This window comes from Macaca thibetana, chromosome 20 (assembly GCF_024542745.1).
Source record: "Macaca thibetana thibetana isolate TM-01 chromosome 20, ASM2454274v1, whole genome shotgun sequence".
Taxonomy (NCBI): Eukaryota; Metazoa; Chordata; class Mammalia; order Primates; family Cercopithecidae; genus Macaca; species Macaca thibetana.
The window spans coordinates 61,128,683-61,146,380 of record NC_065597.1 but is presented as its reverse complement, the minus strand read 5'-3'; the positions used below and the strand labels follow the sequence as shown (position 1 = coordinate 61,146,380).

Genomic DNA, 17,698 nt, shown 5'->3' with positions numbered 1-17,698 from the left:
TTTTGTATTTTTAGTAGAGACGGGGTTTCACTGTGGTCTCGATCTCCTGACCTTGTGATCCGCCTGCCTCGGCCTCCCAAAGTGCTGGGATTACAGGCTTGAGCCACCGCGCCCAGCTATATGTTGTATTAACGTAAGAAAAAACCCTGGATTTTCTGCCAACGTGTCAGATAACTAGTGCTTTCTTCCTCATACATATTTTGTGTCCACTAAAGATAAATCATCTATCAAGATTATTTTTCTACTTTATTTAATCTCTAATTTTATACCTGACTTAAGAGCAACAACAATTATAAAATTCAAACACTGCAGAAGGAACCCACCACTAGCCACCCACTATCCATCACAATTCTATCAGTGTACCCTGCGTACCCAAGACAATAGCTATGCTTACGACCAGGATTCTAAAATTTAGTTTTATCTACCCACGCAACATGAAGCCATTTCTTCACATGTACCATTATAGCTTTCTGCCATACTAAGAATACAAACTAACATTTGTATACTTTCAAGTTTACAAAGCATCACTTCCGCTTACCCACAGTATCACCATAAAAAGGCTATGAGAAAGTATAGATCACTGTTATCATGCTCAGCCCCAATGTACAGAAGAGGAAAATGAGGCTTAAAGAGGTCAAATGACTTACCCTAGGTTACCCAGCTCATAGCAAGCATAGACAAGGTACAAATTCTGACTTTCAGCACACTAGGGGTTGGGGGCAGTGGCTCAGGTCACTGCTGTGGCTCACTCTGTGAGGCCGAGGCGGGCAAAATGTTTGAGCCCAGGAGTTCAAGACCAGCCTGGACAACAGGGCGAAACGCTGTCTCTACTAAAAATATAAAAAATTAGCCAGGCATGGTGGCACGAGCCTGAAGTCCCAGCCTGGGAGGCTGACGTAGGAGAATCACCTGAACCCAGGAAGTCAAGGCTGCAGTGAGCTGTGATCACCCCACTGCACTCCAGCCTGGGCAATCAGAGCAAGATCCTGAGAAAAAAAAAAAAACGAAACCCGTATCAGCGTAACAATGAATGTGTTTAATGTTAGCGCTAGATAATTCTTGGGGTTACCTTTTCAGTTTCTAAAGTCTCCACATGAATGCCTTTCGGATACCTAAAGAAAAGAAAAACATGGTATCTGTAGATGAGTCAATGACAGCTAAATCCCAAAATATTTTATTAGCAACCATCCAGCTATAAATTAAGTAACGTAAGTTTTATTAACTATGAAATAATTATCACTACAATGAAGACTTCACAGCACATTTATTTTATAACGTTTCAGCTGCTAAATGTTTCCTTACCCTTGCTCGTAAACACATAAACATGGATTTGACTTTCAAATTAATTTTTTTAGGACTTAGGCATTTTCTTTCTTTCTTTTTTCTTTTGAGATAGAGTCTTGCTCTGTTGCCCAGGCTGGAGTGCAGTGGCGAAATCTCGGCTCACTGCAAGCTCCGCCTCCTGGGTTCACACCATTCTTCTGCCTCAGCCTCCAGAGTAGCTGGGACTACAGGAGCGCACCACCACGCCCCGCTAATCTTTTGTGTTTTCAGTAGAGACAGGGTTTCACCGTGTTAGTCAGGATGGTCTCAATCTCCTGACTTTGTGATACGCCCGCCCTGGCCTCCCAAAGTGTTGAGATTACAGGGGTGAGCCACTGCGCCCAGCCAGGACTTAGGCATTTTCTAAAATGTCCTACATCTCAAAATATAGTCAACTCATTACCAGAGTCAAATCTTTCTTCCAAATATAAAAATGTTTCCTAACTGAAATTGTGAAAGTCTTATTTTATTTATTTATTTTTTTTTTGAGATGGAGTCTCACTCTGCCATCTAGGCTGGAGAACCGAGCTGCAGTCTTGGCTCACTGCAACCTCTGCCTCCCAGGTTCAAGTGATTCTCCTGCCTTTGCCTCCCAAGTAGCTGGGATTACAGGCATGTGCCACCATGCCCGGCTAAATTTTGTATTTTTAGTAGAGATGGGGTTTCACCATGTTGGCCAGGCTGGTCTTGAACTCCTAACTTCAGGTGATCTGCCCACCTCGGCCTCCCAAAATGCTAGGATTATAGGAGTGAGCCACCACACCCGGCCTGAAAGTCTTTTTAGATTGCACGGGGCATATAAAGAGGAGGTTTTAGATGGTCAAATCTGCTGTAGTTTTGCATGGTATTAACAGTTTGCATCAGCCAACGAGGAGAAGGATGTGGAATGCAGGTGGAGTAGGCTGCAAGGATGACATGACAGGAAAGGAGTGTGGGCAAACTAAACAGCCTTTTCCTATTGTGTTCAAAGTATATTCCCAGTATACATGTCACCAGTAGATTCCAATGGAAGAACAAGGTCCCCAAAGTCAAATGGAAATGTCCACCTGTCTATGTCAATGTTCAATTTCTGAATTGAAGACCCACCTGCAAACACAAGGAAACCAAGGGAAACATCCTTGGAAAAATACACACACAAACGTCTGGATGTTATTTCAGGGGATTCACAGACCTCCTGAAACCCATCCATAGTCTCACCCTAAGAACTCTTGCTTTACCAAAAGCATTCATCTGAGTATTTCCTAGGTCTGAAAACCAAATATTCATTGTATACCCCCAAAGGACAAAAACACTACCAATCCATAGCTTAATGGATGCACCAAAGTGATAATTATTTTAAGAAGCCTTCAAGCATCTGTTAAAAAACAGTAACAAAAGAAAATTAAGTGAGTATTCAACTTAAGAAAGCAGGGGAACTTGGTGGGGTCAAATCACTGAGAACCGCAGAATTTCAAAAAGGAAATGAGAGCTAAGAGATTATATTTAGTCTTTAAATCCTGGGTCCCCCAAAGAGCTCCTGCATACAATATAAATACTTACTTCCAACTCAAAGTCTGATAAATTAGTTTTCTTTGGAACCTATAAAAACAAAAAAAAAGGTATTGATTTTGGTTCATTAGAAGTAAATCCAAACTGATCAAGCATTTGTTGAGAAGCATTTCACTTTAAAAAGAGACTTCATTAGAACTGACAGGTAATTTGCAAACAAAAATAGGCAGGTTATTTGACGTGGGGGGAATTCCTCATCACTTGTCTTCTAAAATTTTCTTTAATATTATACTGCTTTTATTGAAGAGGTAGAAGTTCTTGTCTAATCAAAATATTGCTTCCTGCGGCTGCATAAAGAGAGTTTAAAGTAGACAGACGCATTAAAATACTTTTGTGAAGCTCCTCACAAAGTAAAAGGAAAAAGACAATCACGTTACTGACTCTTTGAAATGCTAATGTTTTTTAAATGCAGAGAGAAATTAAAAGGGTAGAAGTAGCCTGAAAGTGAATTCTTTCTTCTGAAGCCTTCATGTACTAAGCACTCCTCAAGGCCAAAGTAATTATGCCACTCTTGGGCATAACTGAAAGTCAAGGTTGCACAACAGTTTTCTCCGCTCCAGGTATAGGACAAAGCATTCATTCAGTGTCTCAGTATACACAGTCATCCCCACTGTGTAACGCTAAAGTTAGTGCTTAATTCTTGAGAACATACCAATAATAATAAGACCCTTTATAAAGGTGTTTTGAAAAGACTAGATGCATCAAATGCCACAAATCATCTACCTTTCCGAAAAAAGAACACGCAGAAATGTTCAGGACAACTAACCCGGTACATGGCTCTAAATCCAAGTTCTTGTTTTCTTCACTTTGTAATAAATCTTCTATTTTCTCTCTGAAGAATTAGAATAGACCATGACCATCAGTACCTTTAAGGAATTAAGTCATCAACCAAGAAAATAATCACAACCAAAAACAGTCTAAATATAAGAATGTGGCCGGGCGCGGTGGCTCAAGCCTGTAATCCCAGCACTTTGGGAGGCCGAGATGGGCGGATCACGAGGTCAGGAGATCGAGACCATCCTGGCTAACACGGTGAAACCCCGTCTCTACTAAAAAATACAAAAAACTAGCCGGGCGAGGTGGCGGGTGCCTGTAGTCCCAGCTACTCGGGAGGCTGAGGCAGGAGAATGGCATAAACCCGGGAGGCGGAGCTTGCAGTGAGCTGAGATCCGGCCACTGCACTCCAGCCTGGACCACAAAGCGAGACTCCCTCTCAAAAATAAATAAATAAATAAATAAATAAATAAATAAATATAAGAATGTGTGACAATGTAATTCTACCAAATTACCCTATAACTTTTAGTTCAAAGACTTTTTTAAAAATGCTTTATTTTGACCTAGGCATAGAATTCCAGCACTCTGGGAGGTCGAGGTTGGGGGGGATCACTTGAGCCCAGGAGTTCGAGACCAGCCTGGGCAATATACTGAGAGTCCCTCACTACAAAATATGTTAAAAGTTAACTGGGCATGGTGCAGTGTAACTGTGGTCCCAGCTACTTCAGAAGCTGAGGTGGGACGATCGCCTGAGCCTGGGAAGTTGAGGCTGCAGTGAGCTGTGATCACGCCACTGCACTCCAGCCTTGACAACAGAGTGAGACCCTGTTTCAAAAAATAAATAAAATGAAACAAAAAAAGCTTTATTTGGCATATTTTTGGGGGAAGAGGGTTACTGCTGTTATTAATTAGTGACAACTTCTCAAGGACTCGTCAGTACAAGTGATTTAATTTTTGACTTTCCCAGTAAAATGGTTACACCAACAACTAAGCTAAGCAAGACCAGACACTTGTCCAAGATCATATCTGCTTGTCAGCACCTTTACTGCAAGCAAAGAGAACATGGACATGCTGCAAGCTGGATAAGCCTGATCCACTACTCTGCCTTCAAGGACATTGGACAGTGGCTGTCAGGTATTCAGTACATGCAAGTTTTAGAAGTCAGCTGATTAGCATTTAAAAAACAAGAAAAGGGGCCAGGCAATGGCTCAGGCCGATAATCCCAGCACTCCGGGAGGCCGAGGCAGGAAGATCCCTTGAGCTCAGGAGTTTGACACCAGCCCAGGAAACACAGTGAGATCCGTCTCTATTTAATTAAAAAAAAAAAAAAAAGTCCATGCAGGTCTGCCCATGTACTGAAATCTCGTGCCTAGTGACATGTAGCAAATCCAAGTACAATACATGGAACTCTATTTACAATTTGTTGCTGTTGCACAAATTTGAATATGCCGGCTAGGCACGCTGGCTCACGCCTGTAAGCCCAACACTTTGGGAGGCTGAGGCGGGCGGATCACTTGAGGCCAGGAGTTCGAGACCAGCGTGGCAAACATGGCAAAACCTCGGCTCTACTAAAAATATAAAAATTAGCTGGGTGTGGTGGCTCACACCTATAATCCCAGCTACTCAGGAGGCTGAGGCACAAGAATTGTTTGAACCTGGGAGGCAGAGGTTGCAGTAAGCCAGGATTGTACCATTGCACTCCAACCTGGGCAACAGAGCAAGACTGTCTCAAAAATAAAACAAAAAAAAATTTTTTTTAATATGCCACAATTACATCCTGCCATTCACAACGTCACACCTGTGTGTATACTATGTTTGCAAAGCAGAGGTTTGAGATACACATGCCTGTCATGCCCCAATATACAGCACACAATGCACGCTTAGTTTTAGTTTAGGAACTTACACCACTTGGTCAATAAACTTCTTTTGATCCTCAGGAATCGTGACAGGACATTTTGAAGTGTTAGGAGATACGTAGGACAGAGCTCCTGCACCATTCGCCTGTGAACGTTTTTCATCATACTGCTCTCTTAACTGTCTTTCTTCTTCCTGATTTAAATATGGAATTCCTAAGCATGATTTTAAAAAGAACACATTAGCAGAAGTAACTGTCTAACATAAAATTTGTTTAACAAACCAAAGAGTCTAAATTACTCAGGAAAGATTTACCATATTTAACTACATCTCAAAAAATGAACAGAAAGGCAAGTGATTTTGAAATGTGTTTATCATTCATCCATTCATTCATTCTTCTTTCAAGAAATATTTATCTGGCACTTATGCTTTGCCAAAGCATCATATTAGGCACTGAGGAATGAACAGTGACAAGCTGATGCATCCTTCTCTGAAGGGAACTACTTCTGACAAGATAATCAGGAAAGTAAGGGAAAACCCAAAGGATGAGAATAATTCGGATATGAAAGGAGCTAGGGGAAGAATCCTTCGGGTAGGGGAACAAGTATGAATACCCAGAAGATGGCAATGGCTTGGACTGTTCCAGGAGCAGCAAGGAGCTGGTGTGGCCAGACGTCGTGAGCAAAAATGGAATGGTACAGCATCAGATTGGAGAGAGTATGGATCAAGATTCTGCAGGCCCTCACAGGCCAGGGTAAGAAATGCACATTATTCTAACAGTGACTGGATAACATTAGAAGATTTTAAGCAAGATAATTACCCTACCTGCATAATGCTTAAAAGGCCATGACAACTACTCTGAGAGTGGAAGTTGGGAAACAAGTTAGGAGCAATTATCCAGGCAAGAAACAAGAGCTGGATCAGAGGTCAGCAAATTTTTTCTTTCTTTTGTTTTAAGACAGACTCTTACTCTGTCACCCAGGCTGGCGAGCAATGGTACAATTTGAGCTCACTGCAACCTCTGCCTCCCGGGTTCAAGCAATTCTGTCTCAGCCTCCGGAGTAGCTGGGATTTACAAGAGTGCACCATCACACCAGGCTAATTTTTGTATTTTCAGTAGAGACAGGGTTTCGCCATGTTGGCCAGGCTGGTTTCGAACTCCTGACCTCACCGCCCGCCTCAGCCTCCCAAAGTGCTGGGATTACAGGTGGGAGTCACTGCCACCACGCCCGGCCAGCAAACTTTTTCTTAAAAGGCTTGATGGTAAATGTTTTAGGCTTGTGGGCCATGGGGCTCTCTGTTGCAATACTCAACCCTGCTGTTGTGGCACAAAAGCAGCCATACACAGAATGTACATGTACAGGCATAGCTGGAATCCAACAAATCGTATTTACAAAACAGGGAGCAAGCAGTGGGCTGTCGTTTGTAACCCTGGCGTTGACTACAGAGGTGGCAGGGTAGATGGAGACAGTGATTTTCTAGACATAAGAGGTAACTGATATCCTGGAGATGAAGGATAAAGGGAAAGGCAAAATCAGGAAAAACACCTTGCAGCCGGGCGCAATGGCTCATGCCTGTAATCCAACCACTTTGGGAGGCCAGGGAAGGTGGATCACAAGGTCAAGAGATGGAGACAATCCAGGCCAACATGGTGAAACCCCATCTCTACTAAAAATACAAAAATTAGCTGGGCATGGTGGCGTGTGCCTGTAGTCCCAGCTACTTGGGAGGCTGAGGCAGAAGAATTGCTTGAACCCAGGAGGCAGAGGTTGCAGTGAGCCGAGATCATGCCACCGCATGTCAGCCTAGTGACTGAGTGAGACTCTGTCTCAAAAAAAAAAAAAAAAAAAAAACCTTGCTCTTTGGTTCAAGCAATTGGGAAGATGGTAGGGCCACTAACTGACGTAAAAACAAAGAAGAGAAAAATAGGTACTGGGGTCCAAGGAGTGAAAATCAAAAGCTACCTTTTGGACATACTATTTTTTTTCTTTTTTTTTTTTTTTAGGACTAAATCTTGCTCTTTCACCCAGCCTGGAATGCAATGGCACAATCTCGGCTCACTGCAACTTCCACCTCTCAGGTTCAAGCAATTCTCCTGCCTCAGCCTCCCAAGTTGATGGGACTACAGGCACCCATCACCACGCCCAGCTAATTTTTGTATTTTTAGTAGAGACAAGGTTTCACCATGTTAGCCAGGCTGGTCTTGAACTCCTGACCTCAGGTGATCTGCCCGTCTCAGCCTCTCAAAGTGCTGGGATTACAGGAATGAGCCACTGCGCCCGGCCACAGACATATCAAATCATCTAAGGGTATACACAAATTAAAACTTGCAGTTACAAGCTCAAGGGAAAGGTGTTGAAATATAAATTTAGTTATCACTGGGATATGGGTGGTATTAAAAGCCATGGGGACCAGGCGCAGTTGCTCATGTCTGTAAGCCCAGCATTATGGGAGGCTGAGGCAGGCAGATCACCTGAGGTCGGGAGTTCAAGACCAGCCTGACCAACATGGAGAAACCCTGTGTCTACTAAAAATACAAAATTAGCCAGGCATGGTGGCACATGCCTGTAATCCCAGCTACTTGTGACGCTGAGGTAGGAGAATTGCTTGAACCCAGGAGGCAGAGGTTGCGGTGAGCCGAGATTGTGCCATTCCACTGCAGCCTGGGCGACAAGAGCGAAACTCCATCTCCCAGAAAAAAAAAAAAAAAAACACCATGGGAGGCCGGGAGCCTGGCTCATGCCTATAATCTCAGCACTTTGGGAGGCTGAGGAGGGCGGATCACTTAAGATCAAGAGTTTAAGATCAGCCTGTTCAATATGGTAAAATGCCCTCTCTATCATAAAGTACAAAAATTTGCCATGCATGGTGGCACATGCCTGTAGTCCCAGGTACTCAGGAGGCTGAGGTGGGAGAATCACATGAATCTGGGAGGTGGTGGTTGCAAGTGAGCCAAGATCACGCCACTGCACTCCAGCCTGGGCAACAGGGTGAGACTGTCTCAAAACAACAATAACAACAAAGCCAAGGGACACTAAGGAATTTGTAGAAAGAACAATGAATGCAGAAAACCACCATCTGTCAACGATAACTGCTTAAAGCAAGAATTATCAATGGATGCTAAAACTAACTGGCAAAAAAAGTGGTCCAAGTTAACATCAGCAGTAACAGGACAAATGACATCATGTGCCTCCTGGTATGATATAAAGAGAACACACTCAAAGGAGAAGCAGGGAAGGCAACAGATAGTGAAAAAGCAATGTAAGTCAACAGATTGCTGAAATAGGTACCAGAGCAAGTGATATAGAAGCACAAGAAGTAGTACTCTCAAAGAAAGAAACATTAAAAACACTAAAAACAATAAATGAGACCATGCACAACAGCTCATTCCTATAATCCCAGAGCTTTAGGGGGTAGCGGCAGGAATACTGCTTGAACCCAGGAGTTTGAGACCAGCCTGGACAATATAGTGAGACCCTGTCTCTATAAAAAACGTAAAAATTAGCTGGGCATGATGATGTGCGCCTACGGTTCCAGCTACACGGAAGGCTGAAGTTAGAGAATCACTTGGGCCGGGGGGTCAAGGTTGCAGTGAGCCATGAATGTGCCAATGCACTCCAGCCTGGTGACAAAGCAACACCCTGTCTCGGAAAAAAAAAAAAAAAAAAAGATAGTAAATGAGAGGTGCAGTTTTTGACCCTAAGATCCATGACACTGCCACTGGTATAGGGGACTAAAGACAGATAGAAAGAAAGACTACTGACCACCTGGTCAAGAAACAGACCAGATCATTTGCTGGTTATCCTTGAGGATACTAAAGTCACCCAGAGAAGGGCAGGAGTGGAGAGAATGATAACACATCAAAGCCAAGGCTATGATGCACGATGCGGCTACAGGAGTCAGCACAGAGAGGGGCTGCAGAGCTGGTGACAGCCTGAGAATGGCGGCTCCTGTACAAAACAAAATTCAGGTGCCAGGCGCGGCGATCACACCTGTAACCCCAGCACTTTGGGAGGCCGAGGCAGGTGGATCATCTGAGGTCAGGAGTTGGAGACCAGCCTGGCCAACATGGAGAAACTTTCCCTAGTAAAAATACAAAATTAGCCAGGTATAGTGGCACATGCCTATAATCCCAGCTACTTGGGAGGGTGAGGCAGGAGAATCACTTGAACCCGGGAGGCGGAGGTTGCGGTGAGCCACGATCGCACCACTGCACTCCGGCCTGGGCAACAAGAGCAAAACTCTGTCTCAAAAAAAAAAAAAAGAAAAGAAAATTCAGGTGTCTGAAGGTGGCATGGGGAAACGAGGAGGACACCTAGCACAGCCTGGCCAGAGGAAGACAAGAGTGAGAGGGAAAACCACCAGGGATGGAGAAGGCTACAGGGGGAAACTAACAAGAGGAGTCACCTGGTTTCCTTCCAGACAAGGAAATCAAAGGAACTTGAGAGAAGACTGCTGTAAGGAAAGGGCCTGACATTTACAGAGCCTGAATGGAAAGTCCTGCAAATGGAGAGATGAGGGTGTAAGTCAGATTTAGAGCATATCTACAACAGCATGGGATGAGGCTTGGTAGTATGGATGACCTGGGAGTCCTAACTATTGTGACTAAAATATTCCAGGGCATGACTATAAAACAGAAGGAGGCACATTCCAATCTGGCTGTTTCTCTTCTTCTATGAAAAAAAAAAAAAGTTAGAACTACGCATCCATACGAGTACCGGATAAAGTGGTTCCTTCAAGAAATGCTGCCACTAGTCCAATACAATGCTCTAAATGCATTTGGAACTTCTATTTTATGATGGCTTTCAGAGTGAAGTACGAGACTAATAAAAAAAAATGTCTTTATAATACCCAAACTGTATTGCTCTGCTGGTTCAGTCACTATGTGAAGTAGTTTTGGCTCAAAAAAAGTTTGTTTTCATTACCTCCAAAGATCGAAATCAACAAAAATTAAGATGCAGCACCACTGAAGTAATTAAAAAACAATATGGGCCAGGCCCAGTGGCTCATGCCTGTAATCCCAGCACTTTAAGAGGCAAAGGTGAGTGAATCACGTGAGGTCAGGAGTTCAAGACCAGCCTGGCCAACATAGTGAAACCCCCTATCTACTAAAAATACATAAATCAGGTGTGCATGGCGGCGTGTGCCTGTGGTCTCAGCTACTCGCGAGGCTGAAGCATGAGAATCGCTTGAACCCGTTAGCGGAGGCTGCGGTGAGTCGAGATCACACCACTGCACTCTAGCCTGAAAGTGAGATTCTGTCTCAAAAAAAAAGAAAAAAAAATAACACCAATATGGCATGGGTACTAAACACCTTGCAAAGAGGTTCTGCTGAGAAGAGGAGAATTCATTTGAGGCCCATGTACTTTTTTCTGAGAAAAGTTCAGTTATTCTTGTTCAGATAAACCTCCTTCCCTCCTTCATTCATTAATTCTACAGTCACCATGGGGGAAAAAAAGCAAAATTTATGTAAATAATTAAATTAAAATATTGACCTTGTACATACTTAATACCACTGCAAAAAGCACGGTCTTCCTAAACACTTTTGGAGAAGCAAATGAAGAGGAAGGAAAACCAATTTGAAACGCTCTGATGTCCAGTACTCATGCACCCACTTGCATTAAATATTTGGTGATACAGAAAAGAAATCATGCTATGCAAGGGGATGTGAAATGAACAATACACAGTCCCTTCCTCAGGTGCTCCCCAGGCCATCACCCTAGCAAGTTAGCTATTATCAATCGTGCAGTCTCCGTACTTTCCTTCTCTCGTAAGAAACTAAGATACTGTCTCCAACTATTAAAAAAGCAACAGGGAGGCAGGGTGTGGTGGCTCACGCCTGTAATCCCAGCACGCTGGGAGGCCAAGGCAGGTGGATTGTTTGAGAACAGCAGTTTGGGACCAGCCTGGGCAACACGGCAAAATCCCATTTCTACAAAAAATATGAAAATCAGCCAGGCAGGCTGGCGCAAAGCTGTAGTCCCAGCAACTCGGGAGGGTGAGGTGGGAGAATCACTTGAGCCCAGCAGGTCAAGGCTCCAGTGAGCTATGATTGCACCACTGCACTCAGCCTGGGCGACAGAGTGGGACCCTGTCTCAAAATAATTCTTGCCAGCAGAGGTGTTACAAAAAACAAACATAAAAAATAAAATAAAAATAAATATGCACTAGCTGGCAAAGAGGGTTTTCATTACAGCATTACTGGAATACAGTATATTTGTAAAGTACACACCTCTTGTTACACTGAAAGAAAACAAGGCAGCATTCCCCACAGGTGGTGAGTTAGGCCACTATGCCACACCAGTGGTAGAATAAACTGCACTCAATAAAAACAGGAGTTTGAAGGGCCTTATCACAGTTAAATGAAGTAGCATCTATTCTGTTCAGCTCATGGCTGATTTTTTTTTCTCCCTAAAAGATCACAGTAGGCTGGGCGTGGTGGCTCACACTTGTAATCACAGCATTTTTGGAGGCTGAGGCAGGCAGATCACAAGGTCAGGAGATCGACACCATCCTGGCTAACATGGTGAAACCCCGTCTCTACTGAAAATACAAAAAATTAGCCGGGCGTGGTGGCGGGTGCCTATAGTCCTAGCTACTCAGGAGGCTGAGGCAGGAGAATGGCGTGAACCTGGGAGGCGGACCGTGCAGTGAGCCTAGATCACGCCACAGAACTCCAGCCTGGGTGACACAGCAAGACTCCTTCTCAAAAAAAAAAAAAAAAAAAAATCACAGTAAGCAAGTTTTTAAAAATTCTAAGGCTGCACATGGCTACACAAGTATGCTGGAACTCTGAGACTGTGTTTCAGCAGACACAAAATAATAATTCTCAACCAAGTCCAGACTTACTTCCTAAGGACATTGTGAAGGTTTATAAGCTCTAAAGATAGGTTACCCATAATCTTACCATTGCGAAAAACTTTATTAAAATCAAATCCCTGGCTTGCTAGAAAGTCAATGCTGGAGCTCTGAAACAGAGTAAACAGAACACATGTTTTGGGGATGTTAGTGGCAGGAATATAAAGAGATGCAAAGAAGTAACTCAAACAAGAAAACAAAGACAACAAGGCAAGGAAGCAATGTGCCAAAGGTCACAATACAAGGAATTTCTACTCCACAAACAATCTATTAACCGCTTAAAACATTTGGGCTTTTCTCCTTTATAGCTTACAAAACAAACATCCTTTGTTTTACGATTTTTTTTTTATAGACAGGGTCTCCCTATGTTGCCCAGGCTGCTCTCAAACTCCTGGACTCAAGCGACCCTCCTGCCTTGGCGTCCCAAAGTGCTGGGATTACAAACATGAGTCACCACACCCAGCCTGCTTCATAATATTTTTAAAATATCCATTGGGTAGACCGGCATAGTGGCTCACGCCTGTAATCCCAGCACTTTGGCAGGCAGAGGTGGGCACATCACTTGAGGTCAGAAGTTTGAGACCAGCCTGGTCAACATGGTGAAACCCTGTCTCTACTAAAAACACAAAAATTAGCCAGGTGTGGTGATGTGCACCTGCAATCCCAGTTACTCAGGAGGCTGAGGCTGAGGAGAACTGCTTGAGTCTGGGTGGAGGAGGTTGCAGTGAGCCGAGATCGAGCCACTGCACTCCAGCCCAGGCGACAGAGCAAGACTCTGTATATATAAAAAAAAAAAAAAAATCCACTGGGTGAACAGATATTCTCCCAATAGGCAGAAAGCTCCTGATCTCTTGACTGTTGTAGTACTGACTAGGAAACTGTAAATAGAACTAAAATGTATTTTATTACCCCATCCCAGGTTCAAGTTTAATGTAGCCTACATACACAGGTTATAAGACACTGACATCCACCTCAAATTAGATAATGAAGACCCAAAATCTTAATTAAATGTTCTCGATGATCAAGATCAAAAGGGAGGCCAGGCACCATGGCTCATACCTGCAAACCTAGCACTTAGGGAGGCCAAGGGAGGAAGATTGCTTAAGCCCAGGAGTTCAAGACCAGCTTGGGCAAAACAGTGAGATCCCATCTCCACAAAAAATTTAAAAATTAGCCAGGCATGGTAGCACATACCTGTAGTCCCGGCTACCCAGGGGCTGAGGTAGGAGGATCACTTGAGTACGGGAGGTCAGGAGGTTGAGGCTGTAGTGGGCTACTACCATGCCACTGCACTCCAGCCTGAGTGACAAAGTGAGACCTTGTCTCAAAACAAAAAAGATCAAAAGAGAAGTTCCCAATAATAAGCCTTACTAAACAAATATATCTTGAACCTAGCATGAGCCAAAATATGTTCCCAGATTTAAATAAAAACATTAGACTGGGCTGGACATGGTGGCTTACACCTGTAATCCCAGCACTCTGGGAAGCTGAGGTGGTTAGATCACCAGAGCCCAGAAGTTTGTGTGACCAGTCTGGGCAACATGGCAAGATTCCACCTCAATTAAAAATAATAATAATAAAGTTATTTAAAAGTAAGTATATATTGGGCTGGGTGCAGTAGCTCACACCTGTAATCTCAGCACTTTGGGAGATTGTGGGAGGATAGCTTGAGCCCAAGAGTACGAGACTAGCCTGAGTAACGTAGGGAGACACGTCTCTACAAAAAATTTAAAAATTAGCCAGGTGTGGTGGTTCCCATCTGCAGTCCCAGCTATCCCACAGCTGAGGTGGGAGAATCAAGAAAATCATTTGAGCCCAGGAGTTCAAGTCTGCAGTGAGCTGTGATCGCACCACTGGACTCCAGCGTGGGTGACGGAACAAGACTCTGCCTCTTAAAAAAAAACAAAAAACAGGTTGAGTGTGTTGGCTCATGCCTGTAATCCCAACACTTTGGGAGGCTGAGGTGTTCAAGGCCAGGAGTTCAAGACCAGCCTGACCAACATGGTGAAACCCTGTCTCTACTAAAAACAAAAACGAAAACAAAAACAAAAAACACTGGCCGGGCACAGTGGCTCATGCCTGTAATCCCAGCACTTTGGGAGGCCAAGGCAGGCGAATCACGAGGTCAGGAGATCAAGACCATCCTGGCTAACACGGTGAAATCCCATCTCTACTAAAAATACAAAAAATTAGCCGGGTGCGGTGGCGGGCACCTTTAGTCCCAGCTACTCGGGAGGCTGAGGCAGGAGAATGGTGTGAACCCAGGAGGCAGAGCTTGCAGTGAGCCGAGATCACGCCACTGTACTCCAGCCTGGGCGACGGGGACTCTGTCTCCAAAAAAACAAAAAAAAAACCTTTGAATTAACAAAACCTTTTGCAGTTTACTAGCCACTACTTTGATTTGTCGTAAATGTAACATTTTCAAGATTGAAGAGTTGAAGCTGGGAACAGTCTCATGCCTGTAATTCCAGCATTTCGGGAGGCCAAGGCAGGTGGATCACTTGAGGTCAGGAATTCGAGACCAGCGTGGTCAACATGGTGAAACCCTGTCTCTACTAAAAATACAAAAATTAGCCAGGCATGGTGGCATGCACCTGTAGACCCAACTACTTGGGAGGCTGAAGCAGAGAATCGCTTGAACTCGGGAGGCGGAGGTTACAGTGAGCCAAGATCATGCCACTGCACTCTAGCCTGGGCAACAGAGTGAGACTCTGTCTCAAATAAAATGAAAAAATTCAGGACATGAGAATACGTATTTGGGAAGACAATTTGAGACACCCATCAAAACTTTAAATGCATATATCATATGTCTCAACAATGCCCCTTCTAGGAAATCTATAATACCAAAAAATTCTTACCTATACAAAAAGATATACTGCACACAGAAGTTGACTACAGAATTGCTGATAACCATTGGAAAGCCTCCAAATTTCAATTAAGTAACTGATTAAACAAATTATATGTATCCATACTATGAAATAAAAGACATTCTGCTGAGTGGCAAATGCGAGTTGCATAAAATGTGAATATTAGGATTCCACTTATATATATATACATATTTTTAAGACGGTGTCTCACTCTGTCATCCAGGCTGGAATGCAGTGGCGCGATCTTGGCTCAATGCAACCTCCACCCCCCGAGTTCATGCCATTCTCCTGCCTCAGCCTCCCGAGTAGCTGGGACTACAGATGCTCGCCACCAGGTCCAGCTAATTTTTTTTGTGTTTTTAGTAGAGACGGGGTTTCACCGTGTTAGCCAGGATGGTATCGATCTCCTGACCTTGTGATTCGCCAGCCTCGGCCTCCCAAAGTGCTGGGATTACAGGCGTGAGTCACCGCGCCCAGCCCATTTTTTTAAATGTAAGCCTGGCACAGTGGTACATGCTTGCAATCCCAGCACTTTGGGAAGCCAAAGTGGGCAGACTGCTTGAGGCCAGGAGTTCGAGACCGGCTAAGGCAACATGGTAAAACCTTGTCTCTACAAAAAATACAAAAATTAGCTGGGCATGGTGGCATGTGCCCGTAGTTCCAGCTACTCAGGAGGCTAAGGCAGGAAGATCACTTGAGCCAGCGAGGTCAAGGCTGCAGTGAGCCATGACTACACCACTGCACTCCAGCCTTGGTGACAGAGAGATTCTGTCTCATAAAAAAAAAAAAAAAAAAAAAAAAAAGGCTAATAGGTATGTGTGTCTAGGTATATGTGTATATGTATACATGTACATAAAAGCTAGGAAAAAAGGAGTAAAACAGGAAGGAGGTGGCATGGGAAAAGTAAGAAGAGAAACACAGCCAAGCGCAGTGGCTAACACCTGTAATCCCAGCATTTTGGGAGGCCAAGGTGGGCAGATCACGAGGTCAAGAAATCAAGACCATCGTGGCCAACATGGTAAAACCCCGTCTCTTCTAAAAACATAAAAATCAGCTGGGCATGGTAGCACATGTCTATAGTCCCAGCTACTCAGGAGGCTGAGGCAGGAGGATCGCTTGAACCCAGGAGGTGGAGGTTGCAGTGAGCCGAGATCACACCACTGCACTCCAGCCTGGCAACAGAGCAAAACTCCGTCTCGAAAACAAAGAGAAAAAAAAAAAAAAAGAAACACATCTGGGCAGGCGCGATGGCTCACGTCTGTAATCCTAGCACACTGGGAGGCCAGGGCGGGTGGATCACCTGAGGTCAGGAGTTTGAGACCAGCCTGACCAATATAGTGAAACCCTGTCTCTATTAAAAATACAAAAATTATCCAGGCGTGGTGGCAGGTGCTTGTAGTCCCAGCTACTCTGGAGGTTTGAGACAAGAGAATTGGTTGAACCCAAGAGACGGAGGTTGTAGTGACCCGAGATTGCACCACTGCACTCCAGCCTGGGCGACAAAGGAAGACTCCATCTCAAAAACCAAAAAAAAAAAAAAAAAAAAAAGAAAAGAAACACATCTATTACTTTACATACAGCAGTTACATTTCAGTTTTTCACAACCATATATATAAAATACCTTCTATGAATTCAACTACAGATCTTTAGCCAGAAAAAGGAAGAGGAAGAAAAGAAAAAGAAGACAAAAATGATATAAATGTCCTGCTATCCTGACTGCCCTACTATTCTACAAATACACTCTTCTGGGTGTGAGTGTGGTTCTGTCAACCCATTCCTCCACATCTCGACAAGAATATGGGAGAATCTCACTGCGCACACAGGGTCCTATATTTTAAAAACATATTAAGTTGTTGCATCTTCAAATCCTATATGCTTTAAGGGTGATAAGAACTTTCTGAGAGAGATTTTGACCCAATTTTCACCCTAATTACTAACTCCAGAACTGAATGCCCTTGTATGCAACTCTGCTACAACTATAGAATTTTAAATAAAACAAAAACCTTAAATGAAAGACCAAAGAAAATACAAAAATACATTTCCCTTTTCATACAATTCCCAAATTTACAGAGTCTAAACCTTTTCTCTGCCTTTGTTTTTCCAGACTAGAGAACCCCAGCACTTTTATTCGTCTGTTTTAGACATCACTCTCAGGTCTATCTTCAAGTCTATGACAGCTTTTATTAAAGGAATTGCTGGCAACTAGAACTGTATTAAGTATTCCAGGTGTACAACCACGGCTTGTACAATGGGTGAAGTTCCTCTGATCTGTTTCCAATACATTTCCCAAACTAACCAGATTTGTCTTAGTCATTTAAAACAGAGTGCCATCGGCCAGGCATGGTGGCTCATGCCTGTAATCCCAGCACTTTGGGAGGCCAAGGTGGGAGGATCACCTAAGGTCAGGAATTCGAGATCAGCCTGACCAACACGGAGAAACTTCATCTCTACTAAAAATATAAAATTAGTCAGCG

At 43.7% G+C, this 17,698-nt stretch overlaps 1 protein-coding gene across 2 annotated transcripts in view; it reads right to left on the bottom strand.

The window, feature by feature from the left end:
• Positions 1-17,698, bottom strand: part of PARN (poly(A)-specific ribonuclease) — a 189,496-nt gene that overhangs the window by 166,285 nt on the left and 5,513 nt on the right. For both annotated transcript variants that reach the window (XM_050774092.1, XM_050774093.1), the window contains exons 6-10: positions 12,407-12,467; positions 5,549-5,714; positions 3,638-3,703; positions 2,863-2,901; positions 1,070-1,112 (exon numbers count right to left, since the gene is read on the bottom strand). In XM_050774092.1, coding sequence (XP_050630049.1) covers positions 1,070-1,112; positions 2,863-2,901; positions 3,638-3,703; positions 5,549-5,714; positions 12,407-12,467 — 375 coding nt within the window. The remainder of the gene's footprint in view (positions 1-1,069; positions 1,113-2,862; positions 2,902-3,637; positions 3,704-5,548; positions 5,715-12,406; positions 12,468-17,698) is intronic.